This window comes from Dama dama, chromosome 19 (genome assembly GCF_033118175.1).
Source record: "Dama dama isolate Ldn47 chromosome 19, ASM3311817v1, whole genome shotgun sequence".
In the NCBI taxonomy this organism is placed as follows: Eukaryota; Metazoa; Chordata; class Mammalia; order Artiodactyla; family Cervidae; genus Dama; species Dama dama.
The window spans coordinates 24,423,980-24,442,665 of NC_083699.1; the positions used below are offsets into that span (position 1 = coordinate 24,423,980).

At 39.2% G+C, this 18,686-nt stretch overlaps 1 protein-coding gene across 8 annotated transcripts in view; it reads right to left on the reverse strand.

Annotated features, from left to right (window-relative positions):
- The window catches only part of PLD1 (phospholipase D1), a 261,912-nt gene that overhangs the window by 89,137 nt on the left and 154,089 nt on the right, over positions 1 to 18,686 (reverse strand). For all 8 annotated transcript variants that reach the window (XM_061168339.1, XM_061168335.1, XM_061168340.1 and 5 more), the window contains one exon: positions 14,042 to 14,130. In XM_061168339.1, the coding sequence (XP_061024322.1) occupies positions 14,042 to 14,130 (89 nt within the window). The remainder of the gene's footprint in view (positions 1 to 14,041; positions 14,131 to 18,686) is intronic.

Here is an 18,686-nt window from a genome sequence, read left to right on the forward strand (position 1 = left end):
GACAGAGTCTGGAGGCCTTTGAGCTTAACTGCAGAGCCTAGAAATGAGGAAATCTGAACTAGGGTACTGTAATGGCATGAATTAATCACTAGATGGCAAACACAGTTTGAGTTGGAAATTTTTTTTAAAAAAGATATAAACTGTTAAAAGTTCTCTGTCAGGTAATGGTAAGAAGCTCACATTCCTAGATATTAAGCTAGAAAATGGGAAGACCAGAAAGAATACCTAAGCCACTGTCCCACAGCTGGTATTTAAAAGTCCAAATGAATTTTACAGTTGAAAATTGACACCATCTGGCCTCAACAAGCTGGTCTGAGTGCAATGGTGTTTATCATTAATTGATCACAGCCAGTTACAGACATCTCTGGAGAAGGAAAGGGCAACCCACTCTAGTATTCTTGCCTGGGAAATTTCATGGACAGAGAAACCTGGTGGGCTACGGTCCATAGGGTCGCAAAGAGTCAGACACAACTGAAATGACTAAGCACGCATGCACATGGTCTCAACTGTCTTTACAAAATCACCTTTCGTCTGATCCTCCCAGGCCCACACTCCAGTGATGGGACACCGCTGCCCTCTGTTCAGAGGTACACCCGCACTAAGCAGGTTAGCCGACCTAACTTGTCTGCCCCCGAGCCTGGATGACCTCCTCACAGAACCCTTCTTTCTCTTGCAGGACTGATGACCGGCTCTTCGCACCAGGCCATCCTGGATATGCCAGTCAGAACTGACTTGCTTCTGCCTTCACATTCCTGCTGCACATGGCTGGCATGCCTACTCAGCACCTTCTTTGCTTTACACAACAATGACAGGTACCTCTACTAGCTAGAATATGTGATATGCCTTTTTTGAAACACAGGACGTATGTCCACTTAGCTTTCTATTTTGGGCAGTGCCCACCAGAGGACCTTTGCACAAAGCATGCACCTGGTACTGTTTGCTTTGAGAGGATGGGGTCTGGTTGGAAGAATGTTTGCTTCTGGAATACCTCTGATAGGCAAGAGGTTCAACAAGATATTTTTCTTTAAATTAGATTACATTATTAGTTGAATTTTTTTATTGTGGTAAAACATAAGTGTTAGTCAATCAGTCGTGTTTGACTCTTGGGACCCCATGGACTCTAGCCCACCAGACTCCTCTGTCCATGGAATTTTCCAGGAAAGAATACTGGAGTGGGTTTTCATTTCCTTCTCCAGGGGATCTTCCCAACCCAGGGATCGAACCCAAGTCTCCTGCACTGCAGGCGGATTCTTTCTTATCTGAGCCACCAGGGAAGCCAGTGGTAAAATATATGTAACATAAAATTTACCATTTTAACCAATTGGAAGTGTACCATTCAGTGTTCTCATTACTTTCACATCTTGTGCAACCATCCTGATCTCTACTTGCAAAAGTTTTTCATGAGCCCAAATAGAAACTCTGATAATTTTGCAATAACTTCCCATTTCCCCTCCCAGCAACCTCTGGCAATGTCTAATCTACTTTCTGTCTCTAGAAATTTGCCTGGTCTAGATATTTTCAGCTAAGCGAAATCAAACAGTATTCGACCTTTTGTGGCTGATTTTATTTCACTTAGCATAATATCTTTCAAGATTCATCCATGATGTAGCATGAGTCAGAATTTCCTTCCTTCTTATGGCTGAATAATATTCTGTTACATGTAGAGACCACATTTGGTTTATCTTGTCATCTGTAGGTGGGCACTTGTGATAGTTCCAGCTTTTGGCTATGGTGAATAATGCTGCAGTGGATTTGTTATCATTGTTGTTCAGTAGCTAAGTTGTGTCTGACTATTTGCAACCTTGGGAACTGCAGCCCGTCAGGCTTCCCCATCCTTCACTCTCTCCCAGAGTTTGCTCAAGCTCCTGTCCATTGTATCGATGTTGCCATACAACCACCTCATCCTCTGTCACCCGTTTCTCCTGCCTTCAACCTTTCCCAGCATCTGGGTCTTTACCAATGAGTCAGCTTTTCACATCAAGTGGCCAAAATATTGAAGCTTCAGCTTTGGCATCAGTCCTTCCAGGGAACATTCAAGATTGATTTTCTTTAGGATTGACTAGTTTGATCTCCTTGCTGTCCAAGGGACTCTTGAGAGTCTTCTCCAGCATTGCAATTTGAAAACATAATTTCTTCAGTGCTCAGCAAGGAATGTGGGCATATAATATTTGAGTCCCTGTTTTCATTTATTTTATATACCCAGGAATGGTGTTACTGAGTCACATAGTTATTCTATATTTAGCTTTTTGAGGAATCACCAAATAAATTACATTTTTGAGTGGATAACATATGCTCACAGAACAAGTCTTCAGAAGTAGAGGATTATACAATGAAAAAATTTCTTTTTCACTCCTTTGTCTCTAGCCTTCATTTCCCCTCCCTAAGGGCAATTCGTATTACCTTTCATGTTCTTTCACAAATAGTCTATGAACTTATAAACATATATATGTATTCTTTCCTTCCACACAAATGTTAGAATACTATAAACACATTTCTGAATTTAAAAAAAAATAATATATCTTGTATCCTGGAAATTCTTTGATATTTGCACTTAGAGAGATGCCCATTTTAAAAAACAAAATGACAGTATTCCAAATCCATGCCATAATATTTAAACCAGTTCTCTTTTGGTGGGCATTGAATCATTTCAAATTTTTTGCTACTCCAAAATTTCAAAATACCTATTTTGCTATGTGTGCTGACGCACATAAGCTGTTTTTCACATTGGTTAGAAAAATTTCAGAAGTAACATTTTTGGTCTTGAATACGAAGTATTTGTTATTCTGTTTGTAAAAGATAGTTCCCTTGTATCCTTGTGTTTTTTCAAAAGCAAAGATGACTTCAAAATGTAGACATTTGGAAATGTCCTATAAAAATCTTCTATCTTTAGACAAAACATTCTTGAAGAGTCAGTTTGTAGAAATCAGACTATTCACATTTTCTTGTTCTTGGGACTCTGTTAGTTCTATATCAATGTCTTTGCTTTTTTTCTTTTTTCAATGTAGCAGTTTTTGAATTTCCTTAATGATGAAATTTTTAAATTGTGTTCAGGAAATTAGCAGAAATGACTTAGATTTTCACTGCCATAAAAAACAAAGGGCTCTGGAATTTTAAACAATAAAATTGTTGCTAAGTTTAAGTCAATGAAGAGAAAATTTTATGCGCGAGCATGTCCAGCCTCCCTTCTTGATCTAGTCCCTAGAAAACAATGGTTCCCGGATGCTAAGAATTCTAACCCCTTCTGAAACATCCTCACAATGCTGAGGAGGTGAAATGACAGCAGTCGGTGTAGGGCAAGAACCTGAGCCCCTACCGTGCAGAATTATTTATGATTTTAAAAGCAAAAGAAGAGCTAGTGGGCACCAGGCCATCATGCAGGCCATCGCTTTATCCATTTTAGTTCAGAACAATTTTATAAAATTGCATTCTCAGGCTTTTTGTTAAAATAAATTTTTCTTTCAAAACTCACTAACTCTCATAGAAGTGTTATGTATGATAGCTAGAAATTGGAAATAAATGTCCGATAATGGGGAGATGATTAACTAAATTATGTTATAGTCATTCATGGATATAACTTCTTAAAGCCACAAAACGATCACTGTGATGGCTTCCTAGCAAAGTACTTCTGGTAGTGTGTTAAAATGGCCCTAATGCAAAGCTGCAATCACAAGACAATCACAGATGTGGCAGACTGATACTATTAACTATTAAATTTTTCTCCTTAAATGTGTTTACTTCCCCCTTAGCAAATGGAGATATGAAGGAGGCCTTGCTCTAGGATGACGCTCTCACAAAGGAGTCAGGGCACAAAGATATCAGCTTCTTAGATTTAAGGAACCAGGTAGACATACTTTGAGCTGAGGCAGGAGTTTAAAGAAATAAGAGTGATAAAGAAAATGTGGTACATATATACAATAGAATGTTACTCAGCTATTAAAAAGGAATGAAACTGGGTCCTTTGTAGAGACATGGATGGTGGATTGACCTAGAGACTGTCATATAGAGTAAAGTAAATCAGAAGGAGAAAAACAAATACTGTATATTAATGCATATATGTGGACTCTGAAAAAAATGGTGCAATCATTTTTACAAAGCAGAAATAGAGACACAGACCTAGAGAACAAATGTATGGACACCAAGGGGTAAAGGATGGCAATAGGATGAATTGGGAGATTGAGATTGAGATATATACAGTATTGATGCTATGCATGCAGGCTAAGTCATTTCAGTCATGTCTGACTCTTTGTGACTCCATGGACTGTAGCCCTCCAGGCTCCTCTGTCCATGGGATCTTCCAGGCAACAATACTAGAGTGTGTTGCCACGCCCTCCTCCAGGGGATCTTCCCGACCCAGGGATCGAACCTACATCTCTTTTATCTCCTGCATTGATAGGCGGGTTCTTTACAACTAGTGCTGGTACGATGTAGAAAATAGATAATTAGAACTTACTGTATAGCACGGGGAACTCTACTCAATGCTATGTGGTGACCTAAATGGGAAGGAAATCCATAAAAGGGGGGCTATATGTATGTGTATAGCTGATTCACTTTGTTGTACAACACTGTAAAGCAACTATACTCCAAAAAAATAAAAGTAAAATAAAATAAAGAAATGAGTGAGACTCAGGGCAGGGACTCTGTCCTTTGTCCTCAAGTAGAATTCCAGGGAGAACAGGACAGGCCCTACTCGCTCTCAAACAGGATATGGGGCCACGAGGATCTGAGCCTTGCTTCCAGGGAACACTCAGAAATGATTATCAGCCTACAGGATGTGGAAGCAATAGAGGAGAAAGGACAGAGGCAGGTTTAAAAGGAGAAGGCTGAGGCCCCCAGGCTACAGTAAGCAGATGCCACAACGGGCTTGAGCCAGATCAATACTGTTCGCTAGGAGCCCTTTCCCAAAGACCCAGGACCCCGAGAGTCTATACCAAGGATGCAGGAGAGGAGGAAAGACCAGGGAGCACCCTGACGGACTGAATATGGAGCAGAGATAACCACAAATCATTGAATTTGGTCACATTTATCAGGAAATAACTAATTTTCCCTCTATTGTATGGAAGTAAGACTTGAGACAGAACTCCACGTGAGTTATAGGGAAAGGAAATAACAATTCAGAAAATATGTCTGTATATGAATATGTACCAAAAAGAAAATAGGAAAATAACAAGCAAATTGTCAAAGTGGTGAGAATGTGGGATCTTTAATATTTTTAATTTTTGTGATTGCTGAAATGCTGCCTGTCCCTTTAAAAACCGAGTCCTAATTCAAGCAGTGGCTTTCCTCAGGTTTCCCTCCTTGCTCTCCTGTCAGTAGAATCCCCTCCGCCTTCCCCTCCCCCTCAGCATAGTGCAGTCAGAAGAGGGGTCTTCTGCTCAGAGTAGGGTCTCAGGATCTACAAAACGGTCTCAGAGGAGCTCATTGTGCTTCTCCTGTGACGAGACACTTTATCTTTTGAGTATTTGAGATTTATAGACCATATTTCATTGCCATAAACATCAAGAGCTGGTATAAATCCTCTCATTGTTGTAGATTTTGCAGCAGTGAATGTTGCCAGAAATAACAATTGTGGTTGGGGCTTAGTGTTTCTTTATGGGGAGAATTGTACTCCACAGTGGTATCAGTTATGGGAGAATTGGTCTGTAGCTTCTCTGTGGTTTGGGACATGGCCCATTTTATTTTGTGTTTGGCAAATCTTTTCAAATGCAGTAAACCTTTCTGGACTTCAAGTTCTTTCATCTGTAAATGAAGGAGTTGGTGGAAATTATTGCTAGTCCACTAGTAATGCTGGTTCTATTTAGCACGACCTTGCATATTATCTGTGAGACTTTTATAGATAGGACACTGCATACTGTGTATGCACACACATAATTTTTTTCACTGGTTATTTTTTGAAAATGGCAAGCTTTAAAAAAAGAATTTGTTTATTTATTGTTGTTTACTATTTATGGCTGTTCTGGGTCTCTGTTGCTGCTTGTGGGTGGGCTTTCTCTAATTGCAGAGAGCAGGGGTTATCCTGCAGTTGCTATGGTGGGCTTCTCGTTGCAGTGACTTCTATTGTAGAGCACAGGCTCTAGGCTCGTGGGCTTCAGTAGTTGTGGTGCATGGCCTTAGTTGCTCCATGATATGTGGGGTTTTCCCAGACCAGGGATCGAACCTGTGTCCCTGCATTGACAGACAGGTTTTTTTTGTGTTTTTTTTTTTAAACCATTGAGCCACCACGGAAGCCCCGAAAATGGCAAACTTTTAAATGTAAGAATGTTCAGGGTTAGTCCAGCATGTGTAACTTAGACTGAAGTCTAGGCTTGATAACCTTCAGCAGGCACGCCCCTCAGTGCAAATAAGATAATCCATATAAGACTCTGAAAAAGCTCTTATGAAACTATGCTACAGCCCAGTCATTTTCATTCTCATTTTAAAAAAAGAATCTTTCCTTTCTTTCCTCCCTCTGCCAAGGCACGTGCTCAGACTCAAAATGATTGCTGGCCTCTGCCCGGTATTAATCTTTACTCTATCTTTTTTTTTTTTTAATCTTTACTCTATCTGCTGAGATACCATTTATCTAATTTTTGGAATCAAATAAGAGCAACTAAATGATCTAAATCCAAACTTCTCCTGCCACATTCTGTCATCTCTGCCTTAATGTAACCTCTTCTCCAGGAATTTTACACAATTTGGAGGTTATCCCACAAGATAAAATGTGAAACCAGCCATGGGCATACTTAAATTTCATATTTTTCTCCTTTTTTATTGTAACTGCAGCTTAAATTTCTTTAAGACAGTGATTCTGAAACATACCCAACGTGTTCTTTCAGCTTGGTACGCAAATTATAGGATATGGTAATTATAGGATGTAGATTTTTCTTTAAACCTAAGAAAATTTTATCTATCAAGAAATTACTTAAAAAAAAAAGAAAATGTTCATCTGATTTTTTTTTTTAAATTAAGGTAAAGTATCTCTCCTCGATTTCTGGGAGAAATGAGAACATTTCTTCTTTCCCTGGAATGAGCAAAGTTTTGTAGTCGAGCTACAATGGTACAAGGTAAAGAGCCCAAGTTGAGATCCTAAAGACATGATCTGAGCCCCAGTTACACTCATCAATAGCTGTATGATGTAGGCAGGTTACCGTAATCACTCTTGGCCTCAGCTGCCTCATCTACAGAATGGAAATCATTTGCATCCATTTCATGTGAGAACCGATGAAAGAATTAAATAAAGGAATGCATAAAAAGTAAGTTGGATGTGGAATGACTCAAAAGTGATTTAATAACATTATTAATCAATCAACAACCAGTGATTTCAATTAGAAAGCTTGTACACCTTCAAATGCCTAAAGTTAAAACAAAGCAAAACTGAACTCACATTATGTTTTGGAATATATTTTATTTTATATTTGGGAGGAAGGTGTAATCCAATCAATAATGAGGAATCCAAAAATCGATTCCTATGAGGAGTCAGCTATAGATTTCTGGCAGGACACCTCTAGACAGTGTTTCAATCATGTGCCTTTACTTGTCAGAAAATGAAGAAGCATCAGTTATAGGGAACCAAGGTAAGTTGTCCTTATCCAGCAATAGTCATCTAATAATTTAAAATGGGGCACATTCAACATCCCTTTAAGAAAACACTTGTTTCTAACATAAATATTAATTTGTAAATAATTGATAAAATTAACAGTATTAATTTCTAAATTGTTTCTAAATAGTTGAACTAGTCAACCCTAAAGGAAATCAACCCTGAGTATTCATTGGAAGGATGCTGAAGTTGAAGCTCCAGTACCTTGGCCCCCTAAAGTAGAGAGCTGCCTCACTGGAAAAGACCCCGAGGCTGGGAAAGATTGAAGAAAGGAGGATAAGGGGATGACAGAGGATTCGATGACTGGATGGCATCATTGACTTAATGGACATGAGTTTGAGCAAACTCCGGGAGATAGTGAAGGACAGGGAAGCCTGGGGTGCTGCAGTTCATGGGGTTGCAAAGAGCTGGACACGACTTTAGTGACTGAACAACAACAACAATAAATAGTTGATTTCAGAATTGTGATTCTTTGTCCGTGCTCGACTTTAGTGTGAGCTAGCACATTTCCAGATGATGAATATCCTGGAAATAACATAGTAATTTCTTACATGAGCTGGTCCTTGACAGTTTTCAAATTGCTTTCACATCTATTCATATGGGTTAGGTAGAGCAGATATTATTATTCTCCTTGTTGGTGAAAAAATGGAGTGCCCAGAAAGGCAGAAATGATAGATTTGAAAGGTCATGTGCTTGTAGACAACAGAGCTGGGAAGAACTCGGATCTCCAGACATCCGGTTCCCAATTACTTTCAGATTCTCCAGAGGAGGTTCCTCATACCATCACTCATGGCCAAACTATAAGCATCATTTGGCATTATTCTACAGTTGTAGGAAGCATGAAGAGTTTGAGCAATTTTCAAAACTGTGTATTTTCCAATGCAGTTTAATATTAAAATACAGATGCATTTAAATCAACTTCCTATTTCACTGCATGTGTCAACCTCGTAGTGATAACAGTGCAAAATGCACTGTTTCACTTAGAAGTTTTTTACCAGGGCAGCAAAATCATGCATGTGAAGGTTCCATAAGCAAAAATGGTTGCATCTTCAGAAACCGTCCACAGTGTTTTACGTTTTCTTGTTGCATCAATTGGTTATACTCTGTCTTTTGGCTTATGCAGACATGGTACAAAGCATCAGTGTTAGGCTGTGGATTATGATTTCTTCTCCCTGATCTCTAGCCCTATTTGAGTTGTCAAAGACAGGCTTCTAGCTGGTTGAGAGCTGGTCACACCTCCAGGACAGTTCTGGTTTTTAGAGCAGACCTTTTGTTTTCTGCAGAGATTCCCACAGTTATTTCTGGTTCAGCACGGGGGAACAATATTCTGAGGCTCTAGGTTATGAATCAGGACACGGAGGCTTGGCCTGGTTCTGCAAAGAATTATGGATGCTGAGAAGGAACCAGGAAAAAGTAAGGGGATCAGAGAACTCATTATGGGAACTGATGTGGGGCTGCCAGGGCTGGTAGAAAAACAAAGGCTCAGCCTTTGTTGAGAGAAGTTGGCAATTTAAAGACTCCGATCTCTCTAAGGAGGGAGGGCTCTGGAAAAGAGCCTGTGTTCCTTGGTCAGGCTGGCCGAATGCTGATTGCCGTTTCCCTCCATCTGCTTTGTGCTGTATTCTATTCTTTTTCCAACAGCCAAAATTATACTTGTTGCTAGGCATGTGACCCTGGCAGGGCAGTTCTGAGACTGAGAAGAGTGGCAGGAAGAGAGAGGGGTAAGCTTGGGGATGGCCCATGATGGCTCTCAGTGAGAAGGAGGCTGCCTGCAGCCTCCTTTTGCCTTTTTCCTAAGAATACAAGCTCACAGGTTTGACATTACTCCATAAAAATATATTTTATAATTTGGAATTAACACAGGAGATGAACAATAATGTGGAGACACAGAGAAGGGGGAAAATGTGAAATATGATTCCGGGATACATATGTGTGCCCACTGGAAGTCTGAATGAGTGATACACATACCACTTTGAAGTGACTGTCAAAGCAAGTGGGACTATTGTGAGATCAAAGTGAAATGACACACAGTGAATTTGAAATCTGATGATCTCATTTCCCAGTTTCTACAGAATGAGTTTGAAATGGCCCATCTTTAATGTGCACTGTGAACTCCCAGGCATGAGATAAAATCTGCAACAGATGCTACCTTGCCAGGCTCTCTAACCATGGATCCCAGGGTCACTGGGAAATGTTCCATTAGAATATATCTTAAAGTTGTTTCCAGCTCTAAAAAGTGCTACAATTTTAGAAGAAGGGCAGATTTCAGAAGACAAATTAATATGCCAAGGAAAAATATCCTTTCAGGTTCCAAACAGTTAAAAACAAATCTTACAGAAACTTATTAAACCATATACTATAGGGAACTATTAATTGGGATGAGCAAAGCTGAGATTCATCCTACTCTCCTGATTAGCTGATCACAGCTCCAAAATTCATGATTCACTGCTCAGCCCAATGAGCTCATTTGTCAACTAAATGTATTTTTGTGACTTACTTCAATTTCATGAAAAAATTATTTTTCTTTTTTGTTCAATGCGCTTTAGAGACCAAGAGGACACTCCTACATCAATAAAATGCAAGAGTTGACAGAAATATAATGCAGTTTTGTAAATGAGACATAAATTGTCCCCTAAAATTGAGAGACTGAAAAGGATGCAAGGAATCTGTGTGTGTGTGTATGTTTAACTGTAAACAGACTGTTTTTAAGTTATCTCAGAAACAGTCTTATGGTGACTTTCTTAATAAAAGCATTTGAGAAGGCAAAGAATAAAGGTCATCTGTAAAAACACAGACTGTTATTAATATTTATGGGCATATATCCTGTTCTAGGGGCTTCTCAGGTGGCGCTGGTGGTAAAGAACCTGCTTGACAATGCAGGAGACTTTAGACACACAGGTCCAATCCCTGAGATGCGAAGATCCCCTGGAAGAGGGCACGGCAACTCACTCCAATATTCTTGCCTGGAGAATCCCATGGACAGAGCAGCCTGGAAGGCTACAGTCCATAGGGTTGCAAAGAGTTGAACACGATTAAACCAACTTAGCATGCATGCATGCTGTTCTAGATGAGTACTACATCATCTTTGCTGTGCCCTGGAATTACTTGTAAACATTTATAAAATAAAAGTGCCTGGGTTCCCCTTCAGGAAATTCTGATCCAGTAAAGCTGGAGTGGAGCCAAGCCCTCTGTGTTTTTGTGAAATGGTGACTGTGATGCGTGGGACCGGGCTCTGCAGGATGGGTGAGTCTTGTGCCGCACTGCCCAGAGGCCCTCACTGTGGGCCCAAGACAGCCATTCCCTCAGCTGCTGAGAGTGCTGGCTGCTGCCCCTCACCACTCACGCACAGTGGTCCTTCTCAGGAACTGACCTCCAGAAGCCAAAGGAGCCTGCCTCACTCAAGGTCATACCCATTTCCCGGAGTCGGCCTACATCCAATGACCGGTCAACGGGAGGACAGGATTATAAAGGTCCAAATGGCTTGCCTCAATGTGGAGCAACCCTGAAGTGGTCTGGAATCCTGTCAATGAATGGGAGATACAGGTGGCGCAGTGGTAAAGAATCTGCCTGCCAGTGTTGGAGATGAAAGAGACACCGTTGGATCCCTGGATTGGGAAGATCCCCTGGAGTAGGAAATGGCAACTCACTCCAGTATTCTTGTCTAGTAAATCCCATGGACAGAGGAGCCTAGTGGGTTACAGTCCACGGGATTGTAGAGTTGGACATGAGTGGGCCCGGAGCCAAGCTGCCAAGCTGCTGTGGGATGCAGTTGGTCCGAAGTCCAAACACTTGGCCTCAAAGCTCTTTTTGCCTTCTGCTGTTAGTGTCCCAGACAAGGCACATCACCTCTTTCATCTGTTTTAACTTTAAAAATGGGGCAAAGAAAAAGATACATATTGCAATCCCCAGACCAATCACTAAAAAATGAAAAGGTATTAAATGCTAATAAAGGCATCAAACAGAAAAAATAAAAATGTACTGCAACAATAACAACAAAACTACATGATCTACTTTCAAGAGTAGTTGTGAAAATTCAGTAAGAGTCTGTAGATAGAATATGTGAATCACATAAAATGCTGTGAGCTTCCTTGGTGGTTCAGTGGTTAAGAATCTGCCTGCCAATGTAGGAGACACAGACTGAACCCCTGATCCAGAAAGATCCCATATACCCTGGAGCAACTAAGCCTGTGCACCGGGACTATTAAACCCGTGCTCTAGAGCCTGGGACCCGCAGCTGATGAGACCTTGTGCTCAACAAGAGAAGCCACCGCAACGAGGAGCCCACGCATTGCAACTAGAGAGCAGCCCCCACCCGCCGCAACTAGAGAGAAGTCCATACAGCAACGGAGACCCGGCATAGACATAAATAAATAAATGAGTATTTTAAAAATGCTGGTAGTGGCCATTGTAAATTGTTCTTAGGTCTAAAAAGCCCCACATATTTATATGTGAAAAAAGATATTAAAGTACTACATGGCACTGGACGTCAAAAAATGGTTTGAGTTCCAAATGTATATGTATTTAACATTCTCCACTGTATACGTTCAATGAATTGAAACAATAAAATGTAATGATTTTCTTGGGCTTCTCTGGTGGCTTTGTCGGTAAAGAATCTGCCTGCAATGCAGGAGACCTGGGTTCTATCCCTGGGTCAGGAAGATCCCCTGGAAAAGGGAATAGCAATCCACTCCAGGTTTCCTGCCTGGGAGATCCCATGGACAGAGGAACCTGGCGGGCTACAGTGCATGGGGTCGCAAACAGTCGGACACGACTGAGTGATGAAACCACAACCAGTGATTTTCCTTATTTTGCTGTTCCTACACAGAGCTAAAATCAGTCATAAAAAGAACTAGTCCCACGTGTCAAGACAATTCAGCAGGGAAGAACAGACTTTTCAACAAATGCTGCTTGAACAACTGTATATTCCACATACAAAAGAACAAAGTTAGACCTCTATCTCACAGCATATACAAAAATTGACTCAAAAAAGTCCTAAATATAAGAGCTGAAACTATAACATTCTTAGAAGGGAACAGGCATAAATCTTCATGATTTTGGACCAGACAGTGTTTTCCAGCTATGAAGCCAAAGTACAAGCAATAAAGGGAAATGAAGATAATGAACTTCATCAGAATTTGAAACTTTTGTGTTTCAAAGGACAGTATCAAGAAACTAAAAAAGAAAACACACTGAATGGAAGAAAATATTTGCAAATCATAAATCTGATTTGTATGCAGAATATATAAAGGACTCTTACAACTGAATAATAAAAAGACAACCTAATTTAAAAATGGACAATGATAACAACAAAAGGACAACAAACAAAAAAAAAAATACTCAGTATTATCAGTCACCAGGAAAATTCAAATCAAAACTACATGAGATGCCATTTTACATCTACTAGGATGACTATAGTCAAAAAGAAAGATAATTGTAACTATTAGTAATGATACAGAAAAATTGGAAACCTCATATACTATGGGAATGTAAAATAGTGTTGCCACTTCTGAAAACATTCTGACAGTTCCTTAAAATGTTAAACATGAGTTACCATATGATCCAGTAATTTTACCCCTAAAGTAAAGAAAACATGTCTGCACATAAAAACCAGTACAGAATATTTATAGTAGTTTTATTTATAATAGCCAAGAAGTAGAGACAAACCAAGTATCTACCAACTGATGAATGGATAAGTCCTTTTATATGACACATAGACAGATAATGGGATATTACCTGACAATAAAAATAAATGAAATACTGATACATTTTATAACATAGATGAGCCTTGAGAACATTTAGCTAAGTGAAAGAAGCAAGTCACAAAAGGCCACATATTGTATAATTCTATTTACATGTGGCATTTCTAGATTTCTAGGTTGCCAGGGGCTAAGAAAAGGAAGAATAGGCAGTAACTGCTAATAGGTATGGAGTTTCATTCTGGAATGATGAAAATGTTGTAAAATTGATTCAGAGATAGTTGCACACAACTCTGTGAATACTAAAAATGACTGAATTGTCCACTTTGGGAGCATTGTATGGTATGTGAATTATATCTTAACAAAAGTGTTATTAAAGAAAACAGTCACATGAGCTGAAAAAGACAGAGGGTAACAAGAATTTAAATATAACCCATGGGAAAATGTTTTGACTGTTTTGCTTTGATTTTTAAGTGAACACAACTCACTGTCTGCCTTTAAATAAATCAAATCACAAGTCTAATGTGTGGGAAAGAGACTGGCCAGGAAAAAATGACTGCTCTGGGAGCATTCAGAGTTCCTCAAAAATGGACTCAAAAATTCTCAGCAACTGACGCAGATTTAAGGACTCAATAACCTACTGCTAGCTGAACAAAAGTCATGTCTGCTAGAAAAAGACAATATTTTAAAAATGGGCTTTCAAAAGTCATTTTAGCAGTAAAGGCAAGAACATCTGCAGTAACAACTTCTACCAAAATGCTAAAAAGCTTACCTGTGAGCTTTAAGTATCCTCTGAGCAATGGCATTGCCAATCCTGTTGAACACAACTCTGTCATCTGCGCAGCTTATGAAAAACTGGTTCTAAGCAAAATAAATGAGATAATCATATAATAAATTTCTATCTTAGTAGTATGCATGTAAGGAAAATGTGGTATATAATAAAAAAATTACACTGATATTTAAAAAAAATGAGAGGGAGGTGGGAGGGGGGATCGGGATTGGGAATACATGTAAATCCATGGCTGATTCATATCAATGTATGACAAAACCCACTGGAAAAAAAATAATAATAATAATAAAAAAAAAAGAAAAAAAAAAGAAAAATAAAAAAAATGTTTCCCTGAGCCGATATGTTCTGATCCTGAAAATGACACTGGGAATAACTGAGATGAGAGTAACTATATAAAGTTATATGAGAATAACTATATAAGGAAGTCTCATCTCACTCTGGGTCTCATGCAGTTCTAAACAATATCACTTATATCATTTTACACACAACTTTTTGTTACCACTTCCAGTTCTTCTAAAGTATTGGGCTTCTCTGGGTCCCAGATAGTTGGAATCCAATCATAAGGCAAACCATTCCACATCACAGTAATCCAAGACTATGCCCCAACCAGTGATGCTCAAGAAGCTGAATTCGAATGGTTCTATGAAGACTTATAAGACCTTCTAGAACTAACACCAAAAAAAAGATGTCCTTTTCACCATACAGGGGTGTAATGCAAAAGTAGGAAGTCAAGAGATATCTGGAGTAACAGTTAAGTTTGACCTTGGAGTACAAAATAAAGCAGGGCAAAGGCTAACAGAGTTTTGCCAAGAGAATGCACTAGTCATAGCAAACACCCTCTTCCAACAACACAAGAGACGACTCTACACATGGACCTCACCAGCTGGTCAATACTGAAATCAGACTGATTATATTCTTTGTAGCCAAAGATGAAGAAGCTCTATACAGTCAGCAAAACAAGACGTGGAGCTGACTGTGGCTCAGATCATGAGCTTCTTATTGCAAAATTCAGGCTTAAATTGAAGAAAGTAGGAAAAATTACTAGACCATTCAGGTATGATCTAAATCAAATCACAAATCCCTTGTGATTAGACAGTGGAGGTGGTGAATAAATTCAAGGGATTAGATCTGTTTAGACAGAATACCTGAAGAACTATAGATGGAGGTTTGTAGCATTATACAGGAGGCGGTGACCAAAGCCATCCTCAAGAGAAAGGAATGCAAAAAGGCAAAATGGCTGTCTGAGGAGGCCTTACAAATAGCTCAGAAAAAAAGAGAAGCGAAAGGCAAAGGAGAAAGGGAAAGATATATCCAACTAAATGCAGAGTTCCAGAGAACAGCAAGGAGAGATAAGAAAGCCTTCTTAAGTGAACAATGCAAAGAAATACAAGAAAATAATAGAATGGAAAGACTCATTTCTCTTCAAGAAAATTGGAGATACCAAGGGAATATTTCAGGCAAAGATGGGCACAATAAAGGACAGAAACAGCAAGGACCTAACAGAAGCAGAAGAGATTATAAAGAGGTGGGAAGAATACACAGAAGAACTAATAAAAAACATCTTAATGACCCAGATAACCATGATGGTGTGGTCACACCTACAGCCAGACATCCTGGAGTATGAAGTCAAGTGGGCATTAGGAAACATTACTATGAGCAAAACTGGTAGAGGTGATGGAATTCCAGCTGAGCTATTTCAAATCCTAAAAGATGATGCTGTGAAAGTGCTCAAGAAGCCAGCAAATTTGGAAAACTCAGCATGTGGCCACAGGACTGGGAAAGGTCAGTTCTCATTCCAATCCCAAAGAAAGGCAATGCCAAAGAATGTTCAAACTACCATAAAATTGGGCTTATTTCGCATACTAGCAAGGTAATGCTCAACTCCTTCAAGCTAGGCTTCAACAGTACATGAGCCAAGAACTCCCACACGTACACACTGGATTTCGAAAAGGCAGAGGAACCACAGACCAAATTGCCAATATCCACTGGATTATAGATAAAGCAAGGGGATTCCAGAAAAATACCCACTTTGGCTTCATTGACTAGGCTAAAGCCTTTGACTGTGTGGATCACAACAAACTGAAAAATTCTGAAAGACATGGGTATACCAGACCACCTTACTTATCTCCTGAGAAACCCGTATGCAGGTCAAAAAGCAACAGTTAGAACTGGACATGGAACAATGGGCTGATTCAAAATTGGTAAAGAAGTAGGTCAAGGCTGTATATTGTCACCCTGCTTATTCAACTTGTATGCAGAGTACATCATTCAAAATGCAAGGCTGGAAGACTCACAAGCTGGAATCAAGATTGTTGGGAGAAACATCAACAACCTCAGATATGCAAATTTATTGTTGTTGTTTTTCAGTCACTAAGTCTTGTCCAACTCTTGTGACCCCGTGAGGACTGCAGCATGTCAAGCTTCCCTGTCTTTCACCATCTCCTGGTGTTTGCTCAAACTCATTTCCATTGAATCATTGATGCCATCCAACTGTCTCATCCTCTCGTGCACCATTCTCTAGATGATACCACTCTAACGTCAGAAAGCAAAGACGAAGTAAGAGCCTCTTGATGAGGGTGAAAGAGAAGAGTGAAAAAGCTGGCTTGAAACTCAACATTCAGAAAACTAAGATTATGACATTCAGTCCCATCACTTCATGGCAAATAGATGGGAAAAAAGTGGAAACACTGACAGATTTTATTTTCTTGAACTCCAAAATTACTGCAGATGGTGACTGCAGCCATGAAATTAAAAGACGTTTATTCCTTGGAAGAAAAGCTGTGAGAAACTTAGAGAGACTATTAAAAAGCAGAAATATCACCTTGCTGAAAAACGTCTGTCTAGTCAAAGCTATGGTTTTTCCAGTAGTCACATACCAATGTGAGAGTTGGACCATAAAGAAGGCTGAGCACCAAAGAATTGATGATTTCGAACTGGGTGCTGGACAAGACTCTTGAGAGTCCCTTGGACAGCAAGGTGATCAAACTAGTCAATCCTAAAGGAAATCAACCCTGAATATTCATTGGAAGGTCTGATGCTGAAGGTGAAGCTCCAATACTTTGGCCACCTGATGCAAAGTGCCAACTTATTGGAAAAGACCCTATGCTGGGAAGGATTGATGGCAGGAGGAGAAGGGGGCAGCAGAGGATGAGATGGTTGGATGGCATCACTGACTCAATGGATATGAGTTTGAGCAAACTCCAGGTGATAGTGAAGGACAGGGAGCCTGGTGTGCTATAGTGCATGGGTCACAAACAGTCGGACACAACTTAGTGACTGAACAACAGCAACATGTCATCTGAGTCAGGTAGAAAGCTAAACAATTGTGTAATTATGCAAATTCCTTGTAGATTACATTCTTAGAATGGTAGGAACATTCTGAACTTAATAGGGAAATCAGATTTTCCAGACATACTGTGTAGATGCTTATGATTAAAAATCCTATATTGGCAAACATTCTATCCCATGCTAAGTTTACTTTCTGAACAGGGTAGATGGCAGAATCCTGGTTTAATTTTCTCCACTATTTCCTATTATCTGCTTTGGCCTTATCACATTTGTTTAGGTTTCTTACTATTCCTGGACTTCTATTTTAAGTAGTTATAAACCTCTCTTACAAGTATGTTGTATTATATAAATCAATCAATAAGATGGAAGGAGAAATAATTTTCTCTCTTTTTGCTTTAAGTACTTCTGCTTATAAATTCATGCATCATTATTTAAAACTGTTACTAAAAAAAAACCAGATACAAGATTATTATTATAATGGTATGAAAGATTTAGCTGCTGCATAAAGGATTGTTGAAAATTAGGTACAAATATTATGAATATTACACATTCTATTTACTATACAAATTGTTTTAACACACCTGTAATTTATAAGTATAGTCATCACAGAGTAACCTCTGCTAATCATCTTAAGATAAAGTGTTAAATAGGCAATAACTCAAAATAGGATTATTATCCTTTGGCCACATTATCATTTTTACTATTGCACAAGCTTTTAAACTTCAGTGCATAAATCTGTTAACAGCTTCCAAAAGACAAACTTAGAAGAAGTCTTTACTCAAAAACTCATTTGAGAATATGTTTCCCCTTTAGGGCAGCAAACAATCAAAATCTCAGGGGCTACCAAACCATGTTTGTTCTTCTGAATTCCTATCACAGAGAAGCTTAGCATTCCTCAGCAGCTGTAGCACACACTCACGTCCTTCAACTTCTCCTTTTTTGGATACAGGAGGGTGAATGCCAAGCGCTTACTTTGGCTACAGGCATTTCAATCAAGTTTATGTCAGCCATGTGCACCCACATGGCATTACTGACCTTGTTTACTGCCATGGTAACATTACAAAGAAAGCGGATTTAATCTATGAAAAAGAGACAAAGCAAAAGGATGCAGGGCAATGGATGAACCAGCTATTAACACCTTGCATTATTATTGAACAATTGTTAAAATTATAATACTAACAATATTAGTTTTATTAAACTCTAGACTTTATTCAGATTTTACTAATTTTTCCACTAATGTCCATTTTCTGTTGTATGATCCCATCCAGGATACCACACTAAATGTAGCCTGCTAATATTTTTTATCAGTCTTCTCTTTCTCTAGGCCTATGAAATAAAT